Source organism: Stegostoma tigrinum, chromosome 31 (genome assembly GCF_030684315.1).
Source record: "Stegostoma tigrinum isolate sSteTig4 chromosome 31, sSteTig4.hap1, whole genome shotgun sequence".
Taxonomy (NCBI): domain Eukaryota; kingdom Metazoa; phylum Chordata; class Chondrichthyes; order Orectolobiformes; family Stegostomatidae; genus Stegostoma; species Stegostoma tigrinum.
The window spans coordinates 45,882-70,268 of record NC_081384.1 but is presented as its reverse complement, the minus strand read 5'-3'; the positions used below and the strand labels follow the sequence as shown (position 1 = coordinate 70,268).

General features: G+C 42.2%; 2 protein-coding genes across 4 annotated transcripts in view; one reads left to right on the top strand and one right to left on the bottom strand.

The window, feature by feature from the left end:
- The window catches only part of psmc3ip (PSMC3 interacting protein), a 75,805-nt gene extending 54,435 nt beyond the window's left edge, over nucleotides 1–21,370 (top strand). The window contains exons 6-8 of one of the 2 annotated variants that reach the window (XM_048560912.2): nucleotides 121–174; nucleotides 2,142–2,201; nucleotides 19,913–21,370. In XM_048560912.2, the coding sequence (XP_048416869.1) occupies nucleotides 121–174; nucleotides 2,142–2,201; nucleotides 19,913–19,948 (150 nt within the window). In that variant the 3' untranslated portion in view covers nucleotides 19,949–21,370. Of the gene's footprint in view, nucleotides 1–120; nucleotides 175–2,141; nucleotides 2,202–8,271; nucleotides 8,440–19,912 lie in introns of those variants that run through there. The other variant, XM_048560911.2, reaches the window with a different exon arrangement.
- Nucleotides 8,272–24,387, bottom strand: part of mlx (MAX dimerization protein MLX) — a 54,937-nt gene continuing 38,821 nt past the window's right edge. Inside the window, exons 8-9 of one of the 2 annotated variants that reach the window (XR_009442846.1) lie at nucleotides 15,925–21,555; nucleotides 8,272–10,621 (exon numbers count right to left, since the gene is read on the bottom strand). Coding sequence is in view for 1 of the 2 variants with exons in the window: in XM_059638769.1 (XP_059494752.1) it covers nucleotides 21,499–21,555 (57 nt within the window). In the remaining variant the exon portion in view is untranslated. Of the gene's footprint in view, nucleotides 10,622–15,924; nucleotides 21,556–24,387 lie in introns of those variants that run through there. The other variant, XM_059638769.1, reaches the window with a different exon arrangement.

Sequence of the window (24,387 nt, the reverse complement as noted above, 5' to 3'; positions counted from 1 at the left end):
AGGTGCTGGTCGGTTTTGTTACAAATCATACTGAAGAACTTCAGCAGATTATGGATGCCCTAAGGGCTGGAAATGCTCAGTGGAAAACAAATATCCTTTCATCATCTTTGTTTCGACTAGGTTTATGATGAACGAAAGCTCTATGTGAAAGAGTGGAAGAGAAGGAAGAGAATGGTGAGTATTTTTAAAAACGTAAGTAGAAAGAAGGATTTATATCAGGGTTTGGGGAACTGGACCATTGGATATAAAGGGATTAGTATAGTCAGGGGTTATTGAAGGTTTCATTTGAGATGGGAAGGTATGAGAAACATGAATCAGGTCACTCAGGTATGCTATAATTGGTCTTTTCACTGTTGTTGTCACCAAATAGGTTTAAGTATTTAATGCTTTACATTAGGAAAATCCAGTAGCCACAGGGCGCCCATGATTCTGATGATATTATGGCTGGAATGGAAAGAATATTTTGGTAATCAAATACGATTCTCCAGAGTTACACCATAAGTATCAATGGTTTGTTTCAATTGTCAAAATAGCCACCAACAAAAACAGAAGTTGCTGGAAAAGCTGAGCAGGTCTGGCAGCATCTGTGGAGAGAAATCAGAATTAACGTTTCATGTCCAGTGACTCTTCTTCAGAACTGATGATAGCTAGAAAAAACAATTTTAATGCAAAAGACAGGGTGGAGGAAGGGGCTAAGAGTAAATGTTTGGTGGAGATAGAGCCCAAAGAGGGAGAAGAACAGTTGGTCAGATAAGGGTGTGGATAACAGTCAGCCGAGGAGAGTGAATAGCAAATAATAGGGTCTATTAGTGGCTAACAAAGCGTTGTACGTAATAGCAGACCATGTAATAACAAGGCCTGGCGTTTGAGGGTTGGGGAAAGGACATGGGAGAAGGTGCCTCAAACCCTAAAATTCTTGAACTCGTTATTGAGTTCTGAAGACTGTAGAGTTCATAGCGCAAAATGAGGTGCTATTCTTCCAGCAGCAAGCCTAAGACAGAGATGTTGATCAGGGAACATGGTGGCGTTGAAATGACAGGTGACTGGAAGCTCAGAGTCTTTTTTGCAGATAGAACTTATGTGTTCTGTGAAGCAGTCATTTAGTATAAGCTTTGCTTACGCAATGTAGAGAAGAGCGGTAGACTAGATTGAGTGAAGTGCACCTGGAAGGTGTGTTTCGGCCCGTGGATACTGAGGAGGGAGGAAGTAAACAGGCAGGTGTTACACCTTTTGCAGTTGTACAGGAAGGTACTGTGGGGTTGTGGGGGTGAGTGGGGATGTTGGGAGTGAAGGAATGGACCAGGGTGTCCCAAAAGGAATGTACCTTCCAGAAGGCTAACAAGAGAGGGGAAGGGTATATGTATCTAGTGGTGGGATCCTGTTGGAGGTGGCAGAAATGGCAGCTAATGATCCTTTGGGTGGTGATGGGATGGTAGGTAAGGACAAGGTTCCCAATCACTGTTGTGGAAGGGAAAAGAACGTATGATAAGGGATGACGTGCAGGAGAGAGTGGATGGGTTGGCCAAAAAGCCAATTGTTTCTCTTTGTACTGCAATCCAGAATAAGAGACATTCACAAAGTTTCTTTAATTAACTCAAAAATCATTTTTTCATTCTAAAATAATGCTTTGCATGGCTATTTTTCTAAAGTAATTTGACTTTACATAATCAGTTGGTTTACATTTATATAAAATTGTTGACCTCATTCCTTGATAAAATACTTTAATCCAAAAGTATCCAAGCGGTTCAGTTTTTCCACATAGTCCGTAAATGGAGATATCTACTTTCATTGTTGGGTATCAGTCAAGGTCTTTGGAACATTTAAACAGAAATGTAATGTGGGTGCTGGAGAAACTCGGCAGGTTTGTGAGAAGAGAAGCAGAGCTAATGTTTCAAATCTAAAATCATCCTTTGGAACTCATTCAAAGAAAATTCACATCAGACTGGAAACATCAACTCTGTTTTTCTCTCCATAGATGCTGGCAGACTTACTGAGTTTCTCCAGCACTTTGTTTTTATTTGAAACATTAAATTGATTTCAAACCCAAGTATTGACAACAAAACTGATGTTTCTGTATTTCTGGTTGAGATTCTCTGAGTAGACGTTAGGTAGTGAATTAAAAATTTTCTTTTTTTTTCCAGGTTGGTGATTTGACTGATGCAGTTCTGGAAGGGTACCCCAAGAGCAGAAAGCAATTTTATGTAAGTTTAAAAAAAACTCTCATCGCTTCTAACTGTGTCAAGATTAGCCACATCTAGTAGAGTTTAGGATACTGTAGACTGTTTGGCAGTAGAATCATTGTTGATACCAGGAAGCCATGCTCATTTATTTTGAGAACATATTTACTTGAATAAGTTCTGTATTTACATCAGCAGCATCTGCGTCAGCATATTTACAAATTCCAGCCTAAACTCTGGTCTTGCATTCTGCATTTCCGCAGCTCCTGAATGGCAAATTGCACTGAACTCTTTTGCTGTTTTTCCCCATTAAAACCTTGACACATTCTCCCCTGATATGGTCCTCATCTTCAAACCTCAAGTCTGAGGGACATGAAACTGAACAGATATGGCTTGCAACGAGTTTAGCCATTCATCACCAGATCTGGCATGACCACTTGAAACGCAATTGGGTCCTGCCCTCTTCTGCCAAAACTGTTCATTGTTCTAGTATCAACCTGAAAGCCAAGATAGCCAAATTTCAGCTTCTTTTCTCCAGAAACAAACAATATAATCCCAACTCCCTGCTTTCAATCTAACCTGGGAATCTGGACTTTGTATTAATACTGAGACTATCCATTCAGTTGCTTCTGTCCCTCTGTTTCCACCTTAAATTTGCATCATGCTCTATTTTTTTCCTGTTTCCCTTCATCTGCTGCAAGTTGACTGCTCCCTCTATCATATTTTAATCAAGTTTTTAATCACCTGAGTTTCCTTAATGCTTTTCATTTTAGGTAAGATTGTTGATGGTTCGCTCTTGATTTCACTCCTTAATGACATTTTGGGTCTACCTACAAGCAGATGAACTGCAGCGGTTCAAGAAGGCGTCTCACAACCACCTATTCACGGGCAGTTAGGGTTGGGCGGTAAATGCTGGCCAGCCTTTGCTGCCTACCCCATGAATGAATTAAAAAAAAAAAAAATTTAGTACTGCCTGCTTCCCCTTTAAATTGCTATGATCACTGCTCTTTCTTAAAAAAAACCGTCAATGAATTTGTCTTCACACAGTTGTCACATTTCTTAACTTTGTTCTCTTTAAAGTCATAGAGCTGTGCAGCACGGAAATAGACCCTTCAGTCCAACTCGTCCATGCATCCTAAATTAATCTAGTCCCATTTGTCAGCATTTGGCCCTTCCTATTCACAGACCCATCCAGATGCCATTTAAATGTTGTAATTTTACTACCTCCACTATCTTCTCTGGCAGTTTATTCCACACATGCACCAACCTCTGCGAGGAAGAGTTTCCCCTTAGGTCCCTTTTAAGTCTTTTCCCCCCTCTCTTATGTGAAAGTAGGTCTTCTAGAAAGTGATAATGGGAACTGCAGATGCTGGAGAATCCAAGATAATGAAATGTGAGGCTGGATGAACACAGCGGGCCCAGCAGCATCTCAGGAGCACACTCTGATGAAGGATCTAGGCCCGATACGTCAGCTTTTGTGCTCCTGAGATGCTGCTGGGCCTGCTGTGTTCATCCAGCCTCACATTTCTTCATCTTCTAGAGAGTGACTGAGTGAGTTTGGGGAAGTAATAGAAATACAGAAAAGGCAAATTAATTGAACATGCATTTTGCATCTTCATTGTAGAAGATATAAGTAACATCCCAATTGTGAATCTGCATATGAAAGGGAGCAAATAACTTGAGCTTGACTCATCAGCCATCAATGATAGAGCTTGGCTGATCATTTCAGCTCAAACCAGATAATTAGTGGCAGGTGGTAGGTACTATTGCAACCATTTACGAAATAAAATTTATTTTAAAAAATCTGACCAGTCCCCTCGCTTGATTATGTAATCTTGGTTTTAACGTTCCAAAATAGTCCCATCAGAATGGAAAGTATCTCTGCTCAAGAAAGGAGGGAAATAAAATACAGGAAGCTACAGGCTGATTTAACCTAAGTAGGGAAAATGTTACAATTTGTTATTATGAAGGTTACAGCAGAGAGGTTAGTCCAAATGCAATCAGGCAGAGTCAGTATGATTTTATGAAAAGGAATTTATGTTTGACTAATGTATTAGAATTCTTCAAGGAAGCAGTGATCATTTAACTGGAGCTGGATGAACTTCGGATCATTCGGGAGGCAGAGGGGGTTATTGAGAGGAGTTACAGGGAGGTAGTCACTCCTCAAGTACAGGAAAAAGGCAAATGGATTACGGTCAGGGGCCAGAAAGGGAACCGGCAGGCAGTGCAGGGATCCCCTGTGGCCATTCCCCTCAACAATAAGTATACCGTTTTGGATACTGTTGGGGGGGATGACTTACCAGGGGAAAGCAGTGGGGCACAGGTCTCTGGCACAGAGTCTGTCCCTGCTGCTCAGAAGGGAAGGGGGAAGGGGGAAGAGGAGCAGAGCATTAGTCATTGGGGACTCCATAGTTAGGGGGACAGATAGGAGGTTCTGTGGGGACGAGAGAGATTCACGGTTGGTGTGTTGCCTCCCAGGTGCCAGGGTGCGTGATGTCTCTGATCGTGTTTTTGGGATCCTTAAGGGGGAGGGGGAGCAGCCCCAAGTCGTGGTCCACATTGGCACCAACGACATAGGTAGGAAGAGAGATGGGGATTTAAGGCAGAAATTCAGGGAGCCAGGATGGAAGCTGAGAGCTAGGACGAACAGAGTTGTTGTCTCTGGTTTGTTGCCCGTGCCACGTGCGAGTGAGGCGAGGAATAGGGGGAGAGAGAGGAGTTGAATACGTGGCTACAGGGATGGTGCAGGAGGGAGGGTTTTGGATTCTTGGATAATTGGGGCTCTTTCTGGGGTAGTTGGGACCTCTACAAGCAGGATGGTCTTCACCTGAACCAGAGGGGTACCAATATCCTGGGGGGGAAATTTGCTAAGGCTGTTCGGGTGGGTTTAAACTAATTCAGCAGGGGGATGGGCACCAAAATTGTAGTTCGACTATAGAAAAGGTTGAGAGTAGGGTGGTCCGAAATAAAGTTTCAGGGAAGCAAGATGGCACTGGCAAGCAAGAAGTTGGTTTGAAGCGTGTCTACTTCAATGCCAGGAGCGTCCGGAATAAGGTGGGTGAACTTGCAGCATGGGTTAGTACCTGGGACTTCGATGTTGTGGCCATTTCGGAGACATGGATAGAGCAGGGACAGGAATGGTTGTTGCAGGTTCCGGGATTTAGATGTTTCAGTAAGAACAGAGATAATGGTAAAAGGGGCGGAGGTGTGGCATTGTTGGTGAAGGACAATATTACATTTGCAGAAAGGATGTTTGTGGACTCGTCAACTGAGGTAGTATGGGCTGAGGTTAGAAACAGGAAAGGAGAGGTCACCCTGTTGGGAGTTTTCTATAGGCCTCCGAATAGTTCCAGAGATGTAGAGGAAAGGATAGCAAAGATGATTCTCGATAGGAGTGAGAGAGACAGGGTAGTTGTCATAGGGGACTTCTACTTTCCAGATATTGACTGGGAACACTATAGTTCGAGTACTATAGATGGGTCATTTTTTGTCCAGTGTGTGCAGGAGGGGTTCCTGACACAGTATGTAGACAGGCCAACAAGGGGCTAAGCCATATTAGATTTGGTACTGGGTAATGAGCCTGGCCAGGTGTTAGATTTGGAAGTAGGTGAGCACTTTGGTGATAGCGATCATAATTCTGTTATGTTTACTTTAGTGATGGAAAGGGATAGGTGTATACCACTGGGCAAGAGTTATAGCTGGGGGAAAGGCAATTACGATGAGATTAGTCAAGATTTAGGGAGCATAGGATGGGGAAGGAAACTGCAGGGGCTGGGTACATTAGAAATGTGGAGCTTATTCAAGGAAAAGCTCCTGTGTGTCCTAGATAAGCATGTACCTTATAAGCAGGGAGGAAGCTGTAGAGCGCGGGAGCCGTGGTTTACGAAGGAAATGGAATCTCTGGTCAAGAGGAAGAAGGCGGCTTATGTTAGGATGAGATGTGAAGGCTCAGTTAGGGCACTTGAGGGCTACGAGGTAGCCAGGAAAGACTTAAAGAGAGAGCTCAGAAGAGCCAGGAGGAGACATGAGAAGTTGTTGGCGGATAGGATCAGTGTAAACCCTAAGGCTTTCTATAGGTATTTAAGGAATAAAAGAATGACGAAAGTAAGATTAGGCCCAATCAAGGATAGTAGTGGAAAGTTGTGTGTGGAGTCAGATGAGATAGGGGAAGCGCTAAATGAATATTTTTCAACAGTATTCACTCTAGAAAACGACAATGTTGTCGAGGAGAATACTGAGATACAGGCTACTCGACTAGGTGGGATTAAGGTTCACACGGAAGAGGTATTAGAAATCCTTCAGAAGGTGAAGATAGATAAGTCCCCTGGGCCGGATGGAATTTATCCTCGGATCCTCTGGGAAACAAGGGAGGAGATTGCCGAGCCTTCGGCATTGATCTTTAACTCGTCATTGTCGACAGGAATAGTGCCAGATGACTGGAGGATAGCAAATGTGGTTCCCCTGTTCAAGAAGGGGAGTAGAGACAACCCTGGTAATTATAGACCAGTGAGCCTTACCTCAGTTGTTGGTAAAGTATTGGAAAAGGTTATAAGGGATAGAATTTAGGTGACCAAAACAGGTAGATGAGAGTAAACCGGTTGATGTGGTGTATATGGATGTCAGCAAGGCTGTCGATAAGGTTCCCCACAGTAGGCTACTGTATAAAATGCAGAGGAATGGAATTGTGGGAGATATAGCAGTTTGGATCGGAAATTGGCTTGCTGAAAGAAGACAGAGGGTGGTAGTTGATGGGAAATGTTCATCCTGGAGACCAGTTACTAGTGGTGTACCGCAAGGGTTGGTGTTGGGTCTACTGCTGTTTGTCATTTTTATAAATGACCTGGATGAGGGCGTAGAAGGATGGGTTAGTAAATTTGCAGACGACATTAAGTGGTGGAGTTGTGGATAGTGACGAAGGATGCTGTAGGTTGCAGAGAGACATAGATAAGCTGCAGGGCTGGGCTGAGAGGTGCCAAATGGAGTTTAATGCAGACAAGTGTGAGGTGATGCATTTTGGGAGGAGTAACCAGAAGGCAAAGTACAGGGCTAATGGTAAGATTCTTAGTAGTGTAGATGAGCAGAGAGATCTCTGTGTCCATGTACACAGATCCTTGAAAGTTGCCACCCAGGTTGACAGGGCTGTTAAGAAGGCATACAGTGTTACAGCTTTTATTAATAGAGGGATCGAGTTCCGGAATCAAGAGGTTATGGTGAAGCTGTACAAAACTCTGGTGTGGCCGCACTTGGAGTATTGTGTACAGTTCTGGTCACCGCATTATAAGAAGGATGTGGAAGCTTTAGAAAGGGTGCAGGGGAGATTTACTAGGATGTTGCCTGGTACGGAGGGAAGGTCTTACAAGGAAAGGCTGAGGGACTTGAGTCTGTTTTTATTAGAGAGAAGAAGGTTGAGAGGTGACTTAATTGAAACATATAAATAATCAGAGGTTTAGGTAGGGTGGATAGGGAGAGCCTTTTTCCTGGGATGGTGACGGCGAGCACGAGGGGGCATAGCTTTAAATTGAGGGGTGAAAGATATAGGACAGATGTCAGAGGTAGTTCTTTACTCAGAGAGTATTAAGGGAATGGTATGCTTTGCCTGCAACGGTAGTGGATTCGCCAACTGTAGGTACATTTAAGTCGTCATTGGACAAGCATATGGACGTACATGGAATAGTGTAGGTTAGATGGGCTTGAGATCGGTATGACAGGTTGGCACAACGTTGAGGGCCAAAGGGCCTGTACTGTGCTGTAATGTTCTATGTTCTATGTTCTATTATAGATACATAGGAACCTTTGGATGCGCTGTAGTGAGATTTGCAGAAAGCATTTATCTAGATGCCACATCAAAAATCCTATGTAAAATAAAAGCTCAATTAACATATTAGAATGGATTGCAGGTTACTTGGCTAATGGGAAGTGGAAGCTGAATGCCTAAAGTCTGTCAGTACGGTCAAATAGGTATATTGTTACATGGAATTGTATTTGTTCCGCATGGGACAATCAAGAGGTTGTCAAAATTGTAATTACGGTGTTGATGTACGGAGTCTCTTTTGGAATCTATTTCAATAATACATCTATTGGTTTATTAATACAGGAAGAAATTGGAATAGAAACAGATGAAGATCACATGGTCACTGTGCCAGACTTATGAAGAATAAAGTTTACAAAAAATGGCACTACAACCAAAGTTTAATGTAAATACAAAAGCTACTGTAGGATGCTTTCTGCCCAATTTGTTCCAACAAGGAATTCATGAGTCTTCTGTTTGGCTACTAAATGTAGAATCTACTGTGAAATCTGTTCTTTTTCGAGTGTTGCTCCATCCAGTCACTTTGAGATGATATTGCAATATTTTTTATTTCAACTGGAAGATACCTAGATCTTGCTCACCCACACTCAGAATTTCATTTGTTTGCAGCTGATTGGAGAGTTCCTTTATGGAGTGCAGTTCATTTTTATTTTGGTCAAGTCAGCATGGCCCTGCTACATGAATGACATCTGGCTTGTAGAACTTTGCCATGCATTAGATCCACTACTGTCTGAAATTCATATTTATAGCATGCCAAAAGAATTGCTCTGAATCTGAAATGAGCAATTTGCTTGCTTGGATATTGAACCAGAGCTTGGCTCATTAGTCTTCAAAAATATAGTCTGGCTAATCATTTGACTCAAAGCAGATGACTGGTGGCAGGTAATAAAAACACTGGTCTACTCTGTGTCTACATTATCTTTTCATAGACTTTTACTGTTAGGTTTTCTGCTTATTGAAAAGATTTTGTCATGTAGCTGATCCAGATTTCTGTGTTGCATTATTAACACGTTAGTTTTTTTTTCAGAATAAAATATCGTAAAATTTGCGTTTTAGTTCTGTCAGTATGGATATTCACTGAAGTTAACTGAAACACCTTGACGTTTCCAAAATTACAAGTTTTTTATTTTGTAAGGGAAACCCTGAGGTCCTAGTAGAAGATCTTACCAGGCTGAAGGACAGAAAAGGAGGTTTGAGCTTTGGAGAGATTTGAAAATAGGAATAGGATTTACACGCATTTGGAAAAAGCATGGCCAAATTAAGGACAATCAGCATGGCTTGGTGCAGTACAGGTCATATCTTAGTAAGTTGATGGATTTCCTTTTGAAGAAGTGATGAGGGTACAGTATTGGACATTGTTTACATAAATTTTAGTAAGGCTTTCAACAAGGTCCCTCATGGTAGGCTTATTGAGAAGAATAAGATGCACAGGATCCGGAGTGATGTGGCCATTTGGATTTAGAATTAGTGTGCCCATAGAAAATAGAGGGTTGTGGTGCAATGGCAATTTTCTGGCTAGTGGCCTGTGATTAGTGGTGTTCTGCAGGGATCCGTACTGGGACCTCTGTTGTTAGTGATGTATATAAATGACTTGTATGAAAACGTAGATGGATGGGTTAGGAAGTTTGCAGATGACAAAGATCCGAACAGCCATGTATAGTGTAGAAGGTTGTCAAAGGATGCAGCAGGATATAGATCAGCAATAGATATGGGCGGAGACATGGCAGGTGGAGTTTAATCTGGGCAAGTGTGATGTGTTGCACTTTGGGAGATCAAATGTTATGAAAAAATCTAGGACAATTAACAGCATTGATGTACAGAGGGATCTTGCAGTCTCGTCCATAGCACCCTACAAGTGGCCACGTAGGTAGACTGGGTGTTAAAGAAGGTATATATAACATGCTTGACTTTATTGTCTGGGGCATTGAGTACAAGAGTGAGGAAGTGATGTTGGAGTTTTGTAAAACTTTGGTTACACCACACTTAACAGTGTTGCATTCAGTCTGTTCGCTACACTACAGGAAGCATGTGGAGGCTTTGGACAGGCTACAGAAGACATTTACCAGGATATTGTCTGTAATAGAGTATGAGCAATAAGGAGAAGCTGGACACACTAGGGTTATTTTCTCTGGAGTGCCACAGGCTGTGTGGAGACTTGATAGAAGTTTTGAAGATTATGAGAGGCATTGATAGCGTTAACAATCTTTTTTCCAGAGTTGAACTGTCTAATTCTAGAGGGCACGCATTTAAGATGAGAGGAGGAAAGCTCAAAGGAGATGTGAGGAGCTGGTATTGTACACACAGTGTGGTAAGTGTCTGGAACATGCTGCCAGGGGTAGTAGTGGAGGCAGAAAGAATAGGGCCTTTTAAGTAAGCACACAAACAAGCAAGGAATGGCGGAATCTGGATCAAGAGTAGGCAGAACAGATTAACTGGGCCAAAGGCCCTGTTCCTGTGCTGTACTCCTCAATGTTCTAAGTGGAATTTTAATATTAGACATTGCTTAACCTAATACTTTCTAACGTCCTTTAGAGACAAACTGTCATCCTTACCTGGTCTGGTCTACATGTGACTCCAGACCCACAACAATGTAGTTGACTCTTAACTGCCCTCTGGACAATTAGGATTTGGTCTTCTTCCTGCAAATACATTTTTACAAAGGGAGTCAATTCAGGTGAACTTGGCACAGTAGGTGAATTTGATGTGAATGGATCTGACTTGCAGAATTTTCAGTAAGTTGAGTTGGTGAGATCCAAGCCAGATTGCATCGGAATAGACAAATCTGAAACAAAGATAACCATAAGTAGATGCTGGCTAGATAAACCGAATGGGATTTGGGTAAAATTAGAAATGGAGTAATGTTTAGGTGAAGGAGGGTAGTGTGTCTCATCTGTGAGTCAATTTTAATAAGGTAGGTGAGCTTGCAGCTTGGATAGGTACCTGGGACTTCGATGTTGTAGCCATTTCGGAGACATGGATAGAGCAGGGTCAGGAATGGATGTTGCAGGTTGAGATCTTTCATTAAGGTCAGGGAAGGTGGTAAAAGAGGGGGAGGTGTGGCTTTGTTAGTCAAGGACAGTATAATGGCCGAAAGAAGTTTTGATGAGGACTCATCTACTGAGGTGGTATGGGCTGAGGTCAGAAACAGGAGAGGAGAGGTAACACTGCTGGGAGTTTTTTTTATAGGCCCGCAAAGTTCCAGGGATGTGGAGGAGAGGATCGGCAAAACTATTCTGGGCAGGAGTGAAAAGAACAGGGTGGTCATTATGGGAGACTTTAACTTCCCTAACATTGACTGGAAATGCTATAACTCTAGTATGTCGGATGGATCAATTTTTGTCCAATGTGTGCAGGAGGGTTTTCTGACTCAGTATGTCGAAGTGCCGACAAGAGGGGAGGCCACTCTGGATCTGGTAATGAACCAGGCCAGGTGTTTGATTTAGTGGCAGGTGAGCACCTTGGAGAGAGTGACCACAATTTGGTTATGTTTACTTTAGCGATGGAAAGGGATAGGAACATGCCACAGGGCAAGAGTTATAGATGGGGGAAGGGCAATTATAATGCGATTAGGCAAGACTTAGGAGGCATAGAATGGGTTAGCAAAATGCAGGGGATGGGGACCATCAAAATGCGGAGCTGGTTTAAGGAACAGATATTGCATGTCCTTGATAGGTATGTCCCTGTCAGGCAGGGAGGATGCGATAACGGAAGGGAACCGTGGTTTACTAAAGAAATCGTATCTTGTTAAGCGGAAGAGGGAGGCTTATGTGACGATTAGACGAGATGGTTCAGATGAAGCAATGGAGAGTTACCGATTAGCTAGGAAGGATTTAAAGAGAGAGTTAAGAAGAGCAAGGAGGCGACATGAACAGTCATTAGCAGGTAGAATAAAGGAGAACCCTAAAGCTTTCTATAGGTATGTGAGGAATAAGAGGATGACTAGGGTAGGAATAGGGCCAGTCAAAGACAGAAGTGGGAAGTTGTGTGTGGACCCTGTGGAGATTGGAGAGGTGCTAAATGATTATTTCTCATCTGTTTTCACTGAGGAACAGGAGAATATTGTAGAGGAAATGACTGAGTTACGGGCTACCAGAATTGAGAGGATTAAGGTTAGTAAGGAGGAGGTGTTATCAATTCTAGAAGGTGTAAAGGTAGATAAATCCCCTGGGCCAGATGGGATTTTTCCGAGGATTGTCTGGGAAGCTAGGGAGGATGTGGCAGAGCCTTTGGCCTTGATCTTTGAGTCCTCATTGTCTACAAGTTTAGTACTAGAGGACTGGAGGATTGCAAATGTTGTGCCCTGGTTCAAGGGCAGTAGGGATGACCGAGGTAATTATAGACCTGTGAGCCTTACATCGGTTGTAGGACAAATTTTGGAAGGATTATAAGAGATAGGATTTATAATCATCTAGCAAGCAACAATTTGATTGGAGATAGCATGGATTCGTCAAGGGCAGGTTGTGTCTCACAAACTTCAGAGTTTTTTGAGAGGGTGACTAAGCATGTGGATGAGGGTAGGGCAGTTGACGTGGTGCACACGGACTTCAGTAAAGCCTTTGATAAGGTTCCACATGGTAGGCTATTGGAGAAAATATAGAGGCACGGGATTGAAGGCGATTTAGCAGTTTGGATTAGAAACTGGCTTTCTGTAAGAAAGCAACGAGTGGCGGTTGATGGAAAATATTCAGCCTGGAGTCCGGTTACCAGTGGTGTGCCTCAAGGATCTGTTTTGGGATCACTGCTGTTTGTCATTTTTATAAATGACTTGGACGCAGGCATAAGTGGATGCGTTAGTAAGTTTGCAGATGACACTAAAGTTGGTGGAGTGGTGGACAGTGTGGAAGAATGTTGCTCTAATGGAGCAAGTTGGATAAACTGCAGAATTGGGCCGAAAGGTGGCAAATGGAGTTTAATACGGATAAATGTGAGGTGATTCATTTTGCGAGGAATAATAGGAAGGCAGAATACCGGGTCAGTGTAAAGATTCTTGGTAGTGTGGATGTGCAGAGGGATCTTGGTGTCCATGTACATAGATCCCTGAAAGTTGATAGTGCTGTTAAAAAAGGCTTACGGTGTGTTAGGTTTTATTGGTAGAGGGATTGAGTTCCTGAGCCGTGATGTCATGCTGTAACTGTACAAAACGCTAGTGCGGCCTCATTTGGAATATTGCGTGCAGTTCTGGTCGCCCCATTACGGGAAGGATGTGGAAGCATTGGAAAAGGTGCAGAGGAGATTTACCAGGATGTTGCCTGGTCTGGAGCTATGAAGAAAGGCTAAGCGACATGGATTTGCTCTCATCAGAGAGAAGGAGGCGAAGAGAAGATTTAATAGAGACATACAAGATGATCAGAGGATTAGATAGGGTAGATAGTGAGAGTCTTTTTCTGAGGAGGATGACTTCACCTTGTACAAGGGTCATAGCTACAAATTGAGGGGTGATCGATTTAAGACAGATGTCAGAGGCAGGTTCTTTACTCAGAGAGTGGTAATGGCGTGGAACGCCTTGCCTGCCAATGTAGTTAACTCAGCCACATTAGGGGCATTTAAACAGTTCCTGGATAAGCATATGGATAATGATGGGATAGTGTAGGGGGACGGGCTTAGATTAGTTCAAAGGTTGGTGCAACATTGAGGGCCGAAGAGCCTGTTCTGCGCTGTATTGTTCTATGTCCTATGTTCTAAGTGTAAACTCCTTAGTGAAGAGATTGAGTCAATTGTGATTTAAGTTAGATGGGGCTTTCCAATATTTAGTTGTCCCAATAACACTGGCATCTATCCAACAATGTGGAAAATTACCCAAGTATTACTTCTAATGTAATCCCAAGGAAATCCAATCCTGCTTGTTACCATCCTGTCAGATGACTTTTCACTGATTGATAGATTTGCTTTACTGTCACATGTGCTACCTAAGTACAGTGAAAAGCTTATTCTTTCATGGGATGAGGAAATCACTGGCTAGACCAGCACTTATTGCCCAGAGGGCAGTTAAGAGTCAACCACATTGCTGGGAGTCTGGAATCACATGTAGACCAGACCAGGGAAAGACGGCAGTTTTTTTTCCCTCTAAAGGGCATTAGTAAACAAGATGAGTTTTTCTGACAATGGATTATAGTCATCTTTAGCCTCTTAATTCCAGATACTTTTTATTAAATTCAAATGCCACCATTCACCACGATCGAACCTGAATGCAGGTCTCCATGAAATTATCTATATCTCTGTATTAATGATCCAGTGATAATACCATTAGGCCATTGCCTCCCCCAGGCAGATCATAGTAAGCAAGGGCATATAGATCATGGGGTGTAAGAAACATTGGACAGAGTTAGGCATACAGGTTACACTGTGTACTAGGCAAAATCACATTAACAAGATCAGCATCACATGAAGTGTAATAATAGCAGGAAAGAAGCTGTTCTTTTGAACCTGCAGGTGCATGTTTCTGTATCTTTTGCCTGATGGAAGAGGTTGTAGGAGAGCATTACCAGGGTGTGCTGGGTCTTTGATGAATTTGGCAGCTTTTCCATGGCAACGAGATGTGTAAATGGAATTCATGGGTGCAAGGTTGGCTTCCATGTTGGTCTGGGCTGTGCACAACTTTCTGTAGTTTCTTACCAACCTGACCAAAGCACTTGCCGTACTAGGCCATCGAGGCACAGCTCTCAAACTTTCGTGTTTGTTTGGGGCCCCAATATTGATTTAGAAGGCCCAATGTAATTTTAAACTGATTAAATGATCTTCCTTCTAAATTAATGTCAAAAATAGGCATGTCCACTGATGATTGCAGTGTTCAGTACCATTTGGATCTCCTCAAATAATGACACAATCATCACTACATGCAGTAAGACCTGGACAACACTTCGACTTGGACTAAGTGGTGAATAACATTTTATACAAATGAATGATTCAATCCGGATGGTAATAAGAAGTAAACCAAGGGTGGTACTGCAAAGTAACTGAGGAGGATTATGGGAGAAGATGGCTCACTCACTATGACTGAGAAGGGGATTTTGGAGGATCTGGTGGTCAAAGCTTAGAACCCGAATTAATAAATGGACCCTACAGAGACTTGGTTTGAGAGAAGGGCAGGTCTAGCAGCCCAATGTTCCAGGCTTTAGATGTTACAGGCATATAGACAGACTCGTGAACAGGCTGGGGACCATGTACAGGCAGGTGGAATTAATTTAGAATGGCATCATGGTCAGCACAGACGTGGTGGAATGGAGGGCCTGTTCCTGTGCTGTACTGTTCTGTTTTTAAAAGGAAAAGTTAAATTTTCTATCCAGAAGTCTAAAGAAATGGCAGATGGTGCTTATTCTAGACAAATGTGAGGTGATGCATTTTGGAAGATCAAATTCTGATGTGAATTATACATAAGATGGCAGAGCCTCAGCAGTACTGACATACACAGGGATCTGAGTGTAAAGGACCACAGATGTCTGAAAATGGCAACACAGGTGGATAAGGTGGTCAAGAAGGGGAAGATGCTTCTGTGGAATTGCTTCGAATCAGAGGACTCGACCATATCCAAGATCTCAGTGGACAACTCAGTTGAGTACGTCACTGTCAGTGACTTCCTCAACAAGTGCATGGATGACTGCATGGCAAAAAGTCAGTCCATGAGTTTGCAAACCGAAAATGTTGGATGAACTGAGAAATCCACTGCCTACTGAAGACCAGGCATGTGATTTCAAAGTCAGACGACCCACATTTGTACAGAAAATCCAGATATGACCTCTGCAAAGCCATCAAGAGGTGTCAAAAGGCATTACCAGACCGAGTTAGAGGCCCAAATGAACTACATGGACACCCACTGCCTCTGGCAAGGTCTACACAACATAACAGGACACAAAATGAAGCAGAACAAGATAACAGACAAAAACACATCCCTCCTTCTGTACTCAGTGCTTTCCACGCTTGGTTCAAGCAGAATAATGTTACCTGCCTTGACAGCCTGGATGAGCCTGTTCCCTCCATCACCGCTGCAGACATCAGATCGGTCTTCCTGAGAGTCAACCCAAGGAAAGCGATGAGCCCGGACAGAATCCCCAGCCATGCACTTAGATCCTGTGCTGACCAGCTAGCAGAGGTATTAGCTGACATCTTCAACTTCTCCTTGTTACAAGCCAAAGTCCTCTACAGCTTCAAGAAGACCATCATCCCAAGACCTACGAAAACACATGCAACGTACCTAAATGACTACCCCCAGTGGCTCTGACCTCCATAATCATGAAATGCTTTGAGAGGCTTGTAAATGCCCATATCAACTCATTTTGCAGCCTACCTTGACCCCTACCGGCAAAACAAATCCACAGCAGATACCATTCCCCAGCCCTACACTCATCCCTGATACATCTGGATAAGAAAGGCATGCATGTGACTCCTACTCACTGACTACAGCTCCACCTTCAGCATCATAATCCCTTCCAGACTAACCTCAAAACTTTGAGACATAGGCCTTGGCTCTCCACCCTTTGCAACTGGATCCTCAGATTTCTGACCCACAGACTGCAATCAGTGAAGATAGACAACAGCACCTCCTCCACAATAATCCTCAACACTGGCACCCCACAATGATTCATTCTTGGCCCCCTTCTGTATTCCCTGGACAGGCAACTGTGTGGCCAAATTCCGAATGAACACCATCTGAAAGTTTGCTGATGACACCAGTGGTAGGATATATCAAACAACGATGAGTCAGAATACAGGAAGGAGACAGAGGGCTTGGTGTTGTGGTGCAATTAAAGCAACCTGTGTCAGCAAAACTACTGATCATTTACTTCAAGATGAAAGGAGGCGGTCACACCCCTACCTACATTGACGGAGCTGACGTGGACAGGGTCAAGTTCCTAGGAATGATGATAACTTACGATCTGTCCTGGACCTCCCATGTAGATGCGACTGTCAAGAAGGCACACCAACAATCTCTTCTGAGATGGCTTAGAAAATTCAGCATGTCCATAAGTCCCTCAACAAATTTTACAGATGCACCACTGAAAGCATCCTAATCTGGTTGCATAATGACCTGGTACGACAACTGCTCTGCCCAGGATGGCAAAAAACCACAGGAAGTTGTGTGCACAGCCCAGACCATCAGGGAAGCCAAGTCCCCATCTACAAACTTAATTCGCATTTCTCATTGTTGCAGAAAGGCTTCCATCATCAAAGACCCCTCTCACCCCGGTAATGCTCTCTTCCAACCTCCTCTGTCAGCCAGAAGATACAAAAGCTTGAACACACACACTAACAGGTTCAAGAACAACTTCCCTGCTGTTATTAGACTGCTAAATAGACCTCTCTAACTTCAAACAATGTTGATCTCACTAATGGTGATCTTGTTGCACATCTCCTGTGCCACCATAACCTTGTGTTCTCACTCTGAGTGCCCTATGATCTGTATATCCTTGCTTGCTACGATCTGCCTGTACCGCTTGCAAAACAAAAGCTTCTCACTGTACCTGGTATAAATGACTACAATAAATCAAATGAAAAAATCAAATTAGAAAAAATTTGTAAAATTCAGAACATTCTTTCAGTTTTGCATAAGAGTCAAACTGAACTCAACTATGAGTTCAGAAGAAGTATAAGTTGTGAGGAAAGGTCAGCGGACCCAAAATGTTAGCTCTGTTTTCTCCTCCACAGATGCTGCCTGGCCAGTTGAGCTTCACCAGCATTCTCTATATTTGTTTCAGATTTCAATCATTCACGCTATGCTGCTTTTATAAAAGTGTGAACATTTTACTTTAGATGTACAAAGTGCCAGTGAGGCTGCATTAGAGTACTATGAAGCGATAGAGCTAGTTCAGGCTAGTTTATTAGGAAATGTTCGATAGGTTAGGCCTGTAGCCATTGGTGTTTGGAAGAATAAGAGATGATCTTACTGAAACTTATAAAATTCTGAAAGGGCTTGAGAGGATAGATGCAGAAAGGTTGTTTTCCCTGGTTGTGTGTCCAGAACGAGACATCATTTGAGCCCATTAAAAGTGCATGCAACAAAGACTGGAAGAAAAACAAAGACTGGAGGAAAAACTCAGCAGGTCTAGCAGCATCTGTGAAGGAAACAACAGTTAACGTTTCAGGTCCAGTGACCCTTCCTCGGATTCATTCAACTGATTTCTGGGAAGCACAGCTACAATCAAATTAGCATTATGAAACACAGCAATATATGCTGGGAAACGTATGTCTTTTTATATTCTGATCAGGGCTGATTGTTTCTTGTAATTATATATTAAGGAAATCAGCCATCAAACGATGGAGGCATTTAAGAGACACTTTGATAAGCACATGAATATGCAAGGAATGAAGGGATATGGACCAAGGGCAGGCATAAGGGATTAGTTTAGTCTGGCATCATATCACAAAATGGTGGGCCGAAGGGCCCGTTCCTGTGCTGTATGGTTCTGTGTTCTAATGTGACCAGGAACTGCCATAGGGATAAACTGATCAGGTTTCAGACAGAGTGTCCTAAGCTGCCAAACAGGAAAAGCAGATAAATCTAGTGAGAAGAACCATGTAAGCTTCTATCTGAATGTAACTTATGATCCTAACTGATGGTTATACCAGATAAAGCTGACTCCAGAGTTAGACCTGGCTTAAGAGACTGCAAATGTTAGTTTTGCAATTTGATTGCCATAGTGGTAAGTCAATGATTATATTTACACAAGGCTGTCAATGTACTTTAAATAAAAGAACATACATTTATTACACAAAAAGAAATTTTGAAAGATGTCATAAACAGCAAAAAGGATTCAACTCTTTTTCCAAGCAATGTTTTTTAACTCACTCAACTCCTGTTAAGAATCACTCTGACCTTCACTTCAGAATTTCTTAAATGAAATGGCAAGATCTCTGAAAGGTTTCCTTTCAGTGATTTTCTGTATATTCACTAGGATTAATTCTGTTTTGTCTTCCACAAGACAGAGAAAGGCAAGTGAACTGACTTTTCTCTTGACTTTGCCTACTTTGAGACTGTTACATTTTAAGACTTCCACAATCCAATCTGTTCTTCTAAACTCAATCTACTTCTGGCTTCTGGCAACCTGCCACTATAAATCACAGACATTTCACTATAGTAAACACCTAGCTATGATTTAACCCAGTAACTTAATTTGTCATTTAAAGTCACATGATTTATTGGCAAAGCCTTCCTCGACTCATTATTCCAACTGACTTTTGCCTCTTTCTTAAACAGGTCATACCATCACCAAAATAAAAATAATTTTAATTTTACTTTAACTTTAGAACCAAGTTCCTAAATAATATTAAATGTTTCTGACAGTTTACTGTTTGAGGTTGTTGACTTGCTCGCCGAGCTGGCTTGTTTTTGTTCAGACATTTCATCACCCTGCTAGGTGACATCATCAATGGAGCCTCCAATGAGGCGATGTTATTCTACTCCGCTTGGTATTTATACTGTCCCGTCCATTATGGTGAGTCTTGTTATTTCTGGTTTTGATCTGTTTGGGTTTGTATATGGGATCCAATTCTATGTTTGTTGATGGAAGTATGTGTGTCAAACCATGCTTCTAGGAATTCCTATGCATGCCTGTTTGCCTTGGGCTAGTATGGTGACATTTGTCTAGTTAAATTGATGGCCTTCATTGTCTGAATGAACCAATATGAAGGAAAATTTGTCTTGATGTTTTGCTGCTAGCTGATGTTCATGTATTCTGATGGCTAGTTTCCCTCCTGTTTGTCCAATGTAATGTTTGTGGCAATCGTTACATGGTATTTTGTAAACCAAATTTGTTCTGCATGTTGTGGGAATGGGGTCTTTAATCCTTGTAAGTGTTTGCTGTAGAGTGGCTGCGGGCTTGTGGGCCACCATAGTTCCGAGTGGTCTGAGAAACCTTGTTGTCAGTTCTGATATGTTCCTGAGGTAGGGCAGTGTGTTCGGTCATACTGTGTCCTTCTGTTTTCTATTTTGTAGGCATCTGTGGATGAAGTTGCATGGATATCTATTTAAAGTCAGGATCTCGTATAAGTGTTCTTCATCTTTCCTGCTTAGTTCTGGAGTGTTGCAGTATGTCTTTGCCTGTTTCAATAGTCTCCTAATGCAGCTTTGGTTGTGGACTTTGGACTGGCTGCTGCAGAAGTTGAGGATTTGAAACACCCTTTTCATGAATCACTACTTTAACATCCAGAAACATAAGTTGATTCTTGTTCTTCTTTCCTTATAAATTTAATTCCTGTGAATTGCTGTCGATAAGGTGGTGGGTCCATCCTAATTTGTTGCATTTAATAATGACAAATACGCCATCTATATACCGAATCCACAATTTAGGCTGAATGTGACGGAAGGTAGTGTGTTCTAGTCTTTGCAATGACTGCTTCTGAGATTAGTCCCAAGATGGGTGACCCTATTGGTGCACTGTTGATCTGTTTGTATATTTGACCATTGAACAAAGATGATTTTAAACTAAAACAAAGTTGTACACACAAAGGACGTCACAGGCATATCATCGAAGTGGTAGCAAACCTCAAGATGCCTTGCCTAGAGCAACTGACCACAGGCAAAGGCCTCTGCTATGGCAACTGTGCGCATGACGGGGCTTCAAATGGAATAAGACTGCTAGCAAATGAAACTGAATAGCCAAAATAGTTGGAAGAGAAATAAGAAATCCTACAAAATGGAAGTCGAGTTTGAAAAACAGAGATTGCACACAATCCCATGCTTGTGTGGGCTTGTTTCTGCAGTATCAAATATTTAAAATTAAATTTCCTTTTCATATTTGAAATGTCTTTTACCTATCGATTAATGTTTGAAATATGCTAACAAAATCTGATTTGCTAAAGTTTTGTAAAGTGAAATCCTGTCCTTTCTTTTCACTAGCGTCATAGGAATTAATTTTTCTTAAAATTAATTATCTCTTTCGGGATCAGAACAGGTTTTCAGCAGGTAAGTGCTGAGGCTATTTCCTTTGGCTGAAGTGTTTCAGATAGGGCAGATCTTTTTCGGGCTGAGATGAGAAACATCTTCATTCAAAGGATTGCAAATCTTTGAAATTCTCAAGCTGACAGGGCTTGGAATGCTCAGTTGTTAAAGGTATTTAAATCTGTAATTACTACATTTTTGGATTCTAAGGAGATCAGGATACATGGGAGTACGTTGGAAAATTAGAGTTGAGACCAAAGATCAGCCATGATCTTAGTAAATGGCAGAGCACCCTCAAGGGCACAACGCCGTAACATCTTACAAGAAATTGATTAACTTTTTTAATGACATACCTCCAGGTCAGGTAAAACTTGAATGTGAACCTACTGGCCTAGAGACAGGGGCACTACCAACTATGCCACAAGTCCCTCTCATGGCCTTATAATGAACCTATTTGTTTTTCTGAACATTTTCAAATCATCAACGTCAATTCACATCTTTAGTTAGAATAAAGAGTGCAAATTGTTTCAGTTGTTTGCTTCAATATTAATTTTTCACTGTTATCAGAGCTGATATCATATTTCTAGAAATTTCAGAGTATAATACTGCTCTCAGTCCAGCAATGATAAACACCTGGCAACTCAATGCAGCTGACTGTTTAACTGCTGTAGTACCCCAGCCACGATCTCCCGCAGTGTCTGAAACAGCAGAAACAACAGAATTAGACATTTTACATCACAGTTAAATCTCATCCAAAAGAGATCTGTTCACACATCACAAAATCTATTTTATCCTTGCCACCTTTCCAAAACATACTTCCAAATGCAAAATGTTTGAAACTACAAATTGCAACAAGTGAAAAAAGAAAGACAGGTTCCAGATTCAGGTGAGGTCTCAGAATGGACAATCAAAACCGAATCTGAGCATTGTCATTCTTCCTTCTGAATCAGTTGCTAAAGTGTGTATTTCTCCACTTACCTATGTGGCCTGTCAAGTATTCAGGTCGCAATTTTCTTTAGCAGCAAACAAATGTGCTTCTTACAAATATGGATTGCAAACAGGAGCTGCAAACTCAGTTGACTTTTCTCCTACCTCTTGTCCATGGGCAATGAAAGCAATTACAGTTTCCTTACTGAGGATCAATAAATCTAGCAGACTAGGAATGAAACCAAAAAGCTTTTTGATCTGCACTGAGGCACCTACTCACTGAGGTACTGGTGTAGGGTAAGAAACACACCATACCACAATGATATTGATAATGTACTCAAATGGAGTTTAAGCCATTTGTCTGCGTCATATTTGAGTCCATATTTAAGGACCAACAGCCTCAATAATTTTTTTTATTCACTTTAATTCAAGGTAATATTTATCACATTTCATTTTGCTACAGCAAATGCAAGTTGTTATCACAGTGGCCACGGGAAACTAGACTTTGTCTGAGGAGAGGCCAAGTATTCATCAACTGAAAAAAACCTGAAAGAACTGCGAATGCTGTAAATCAGGAACAGAAACAGTATTCACTCTAGAAAATGACAATGTTGTCAAGGAGAATACTGATATACAGGCTACTAGACTAGGTGGGATTGAGGTTCACAAGGAAGAGGTATTAGAAATACTACAGAGTGTGAAAATAGATAAGACCCCTCAGCCGGATAGGATTTATCCTAGCATCCTCTGGGAAGCCAGGGAGGAGATTGCCGCGCCTTTGGCATTGATCTTTAACTCATCATTGACTACAGGAATAGTGCCAGAAGACTGGAGGATAGCAAATGTGGTTCCCCTGTTCAAGAAGGGGAGTAGAGACAACCCTGGTAATTATAGACCAGTGAGCCTTACCTCAGTTGTTGGAAAAGGTTATAAGAGATAGGATTTATAATCATCGAGAAAAGAATCATTTGATTAGGGATAGTCAGCACGGTTTTGTGAAGGGTAGGTTGTGCCTCACAAACCTTATTGAGTTCTTTGAGAAGGTGACCAAACAGGTAGATGAGAGTAAACTGGTTGATGTGGTGTATATGGATTTCAGCAAGTCGTTCGATAAGGTTCCCCACAGTAGGCTACTGTATAAAATGCAGAGGAATGGGATTGTGGGAGATATAGCAGTTTGGATCAGAAATTGCCTTGCTGAAAGAAGACAGAGGGTGGTGGTTGATGGGAAATGTTCATCCTGGAGACCAGTTACTAGTGGTGTACCGCAAGGGTCGGTGCTGGGTCCACTGCTGTTCGTCATTTTTATAAACGGCCTGGATGAGGGCGTAGAAGGATGGGTTAGTAAATGCGCAGACGAAACTAAGGTTGGTGGAGTTGTGGATAGTGACGAAGGATGTTGTAGGTTACAGAGACACATAGATAAGCTGCAGAGCTGGGCTGAGAGGTGGCAAATGGAGTTTAATGTGGACAAGTGTGAGGTGATGCACTTTGGTAGGAGTAACTGGAATGCAAAGTACTGGGCTAATGGTAAGATTCTTGGTAGTGTAGATGAGCAGAGAGATCTCGGTGTCCATGTACACAGATCCTTGAAAGTTGCCACCCAGGTTGACAGGGTTGTTAAGAAGGCATACAGTGTTTTAGCTTTTATTAATAGAGGGATTGAGTTCCGGAACCAAGAGGTTATGCCGCAGCTGTACAAAACTCTGGTGCGGCCGCACTTGGAGTATTGTGTACAGTTCTGGATACCGCATTATAAGAAGGATGTGAAAGCTTTGGAAAGGGTGCGGAGGAGATTTACTAGGATGTTGCCTGGTATGGAGGGAAGGTCTTACGAGGAAAGGCTGAGGGACTTGAGGCTGTTTGTTAGAGAGAAGAAGGTTGAGAGGTGACTTAATTGAAACATATAAAATAATCAGAGGGTTAGATGTGGTGGATAGGGAGAGCCTTTTTCCTAGGATGGTGACAGCGAGCACGAGGGGGCATGGCTTTAAATTGGGGGGTGAAAGATATAGGACAGATGTCAGAGGTAGTTTCTTTACTAGAGTAGTAAGGGTATGGAATGCTTTGCCTGCAACGGTAGTAGATTCGCCAACTTTAAGTACATTTAAGTCGTCATTGGACAAGCATATGGACGTACATGGAATAGTGTAAGTTAGATGGGCTTCATATTGGTATGACAAGTCGGCACAACATCGAGGGCCGAAGGGCCTGTACTGTGCTGTAATATTCTATGTTCTAAAAACAGAAGCTACTGGAAAAGCTCAGCAGGCCTGGCAGCATCTGTGAAGAAAAATCAGAGTTAACGTTTCAGATCCAGTAACCTTTGAGCTTTTTCAAGAACTTCTGTTTTTAATCACCAACTAACTTAATTAAGTGTGAAAATATAAAGCAGTGATAGGAATTTGAATTTTCCCAAGATTAACTGGGGTGGTCACAGTCTGACACGTAGAAAATAGATGCAGGAGTAAGCCATTCAGCTCTTTGAGCCCACATCACTATTCAATACGATCATGCAATCTCAGTCTCCTATTCCCATCCTCTTCCCCCCGATCCCTTGATCCTTTTAGCTGCAAGGGCAGTGTCCAGCTCCCTCTTGAATG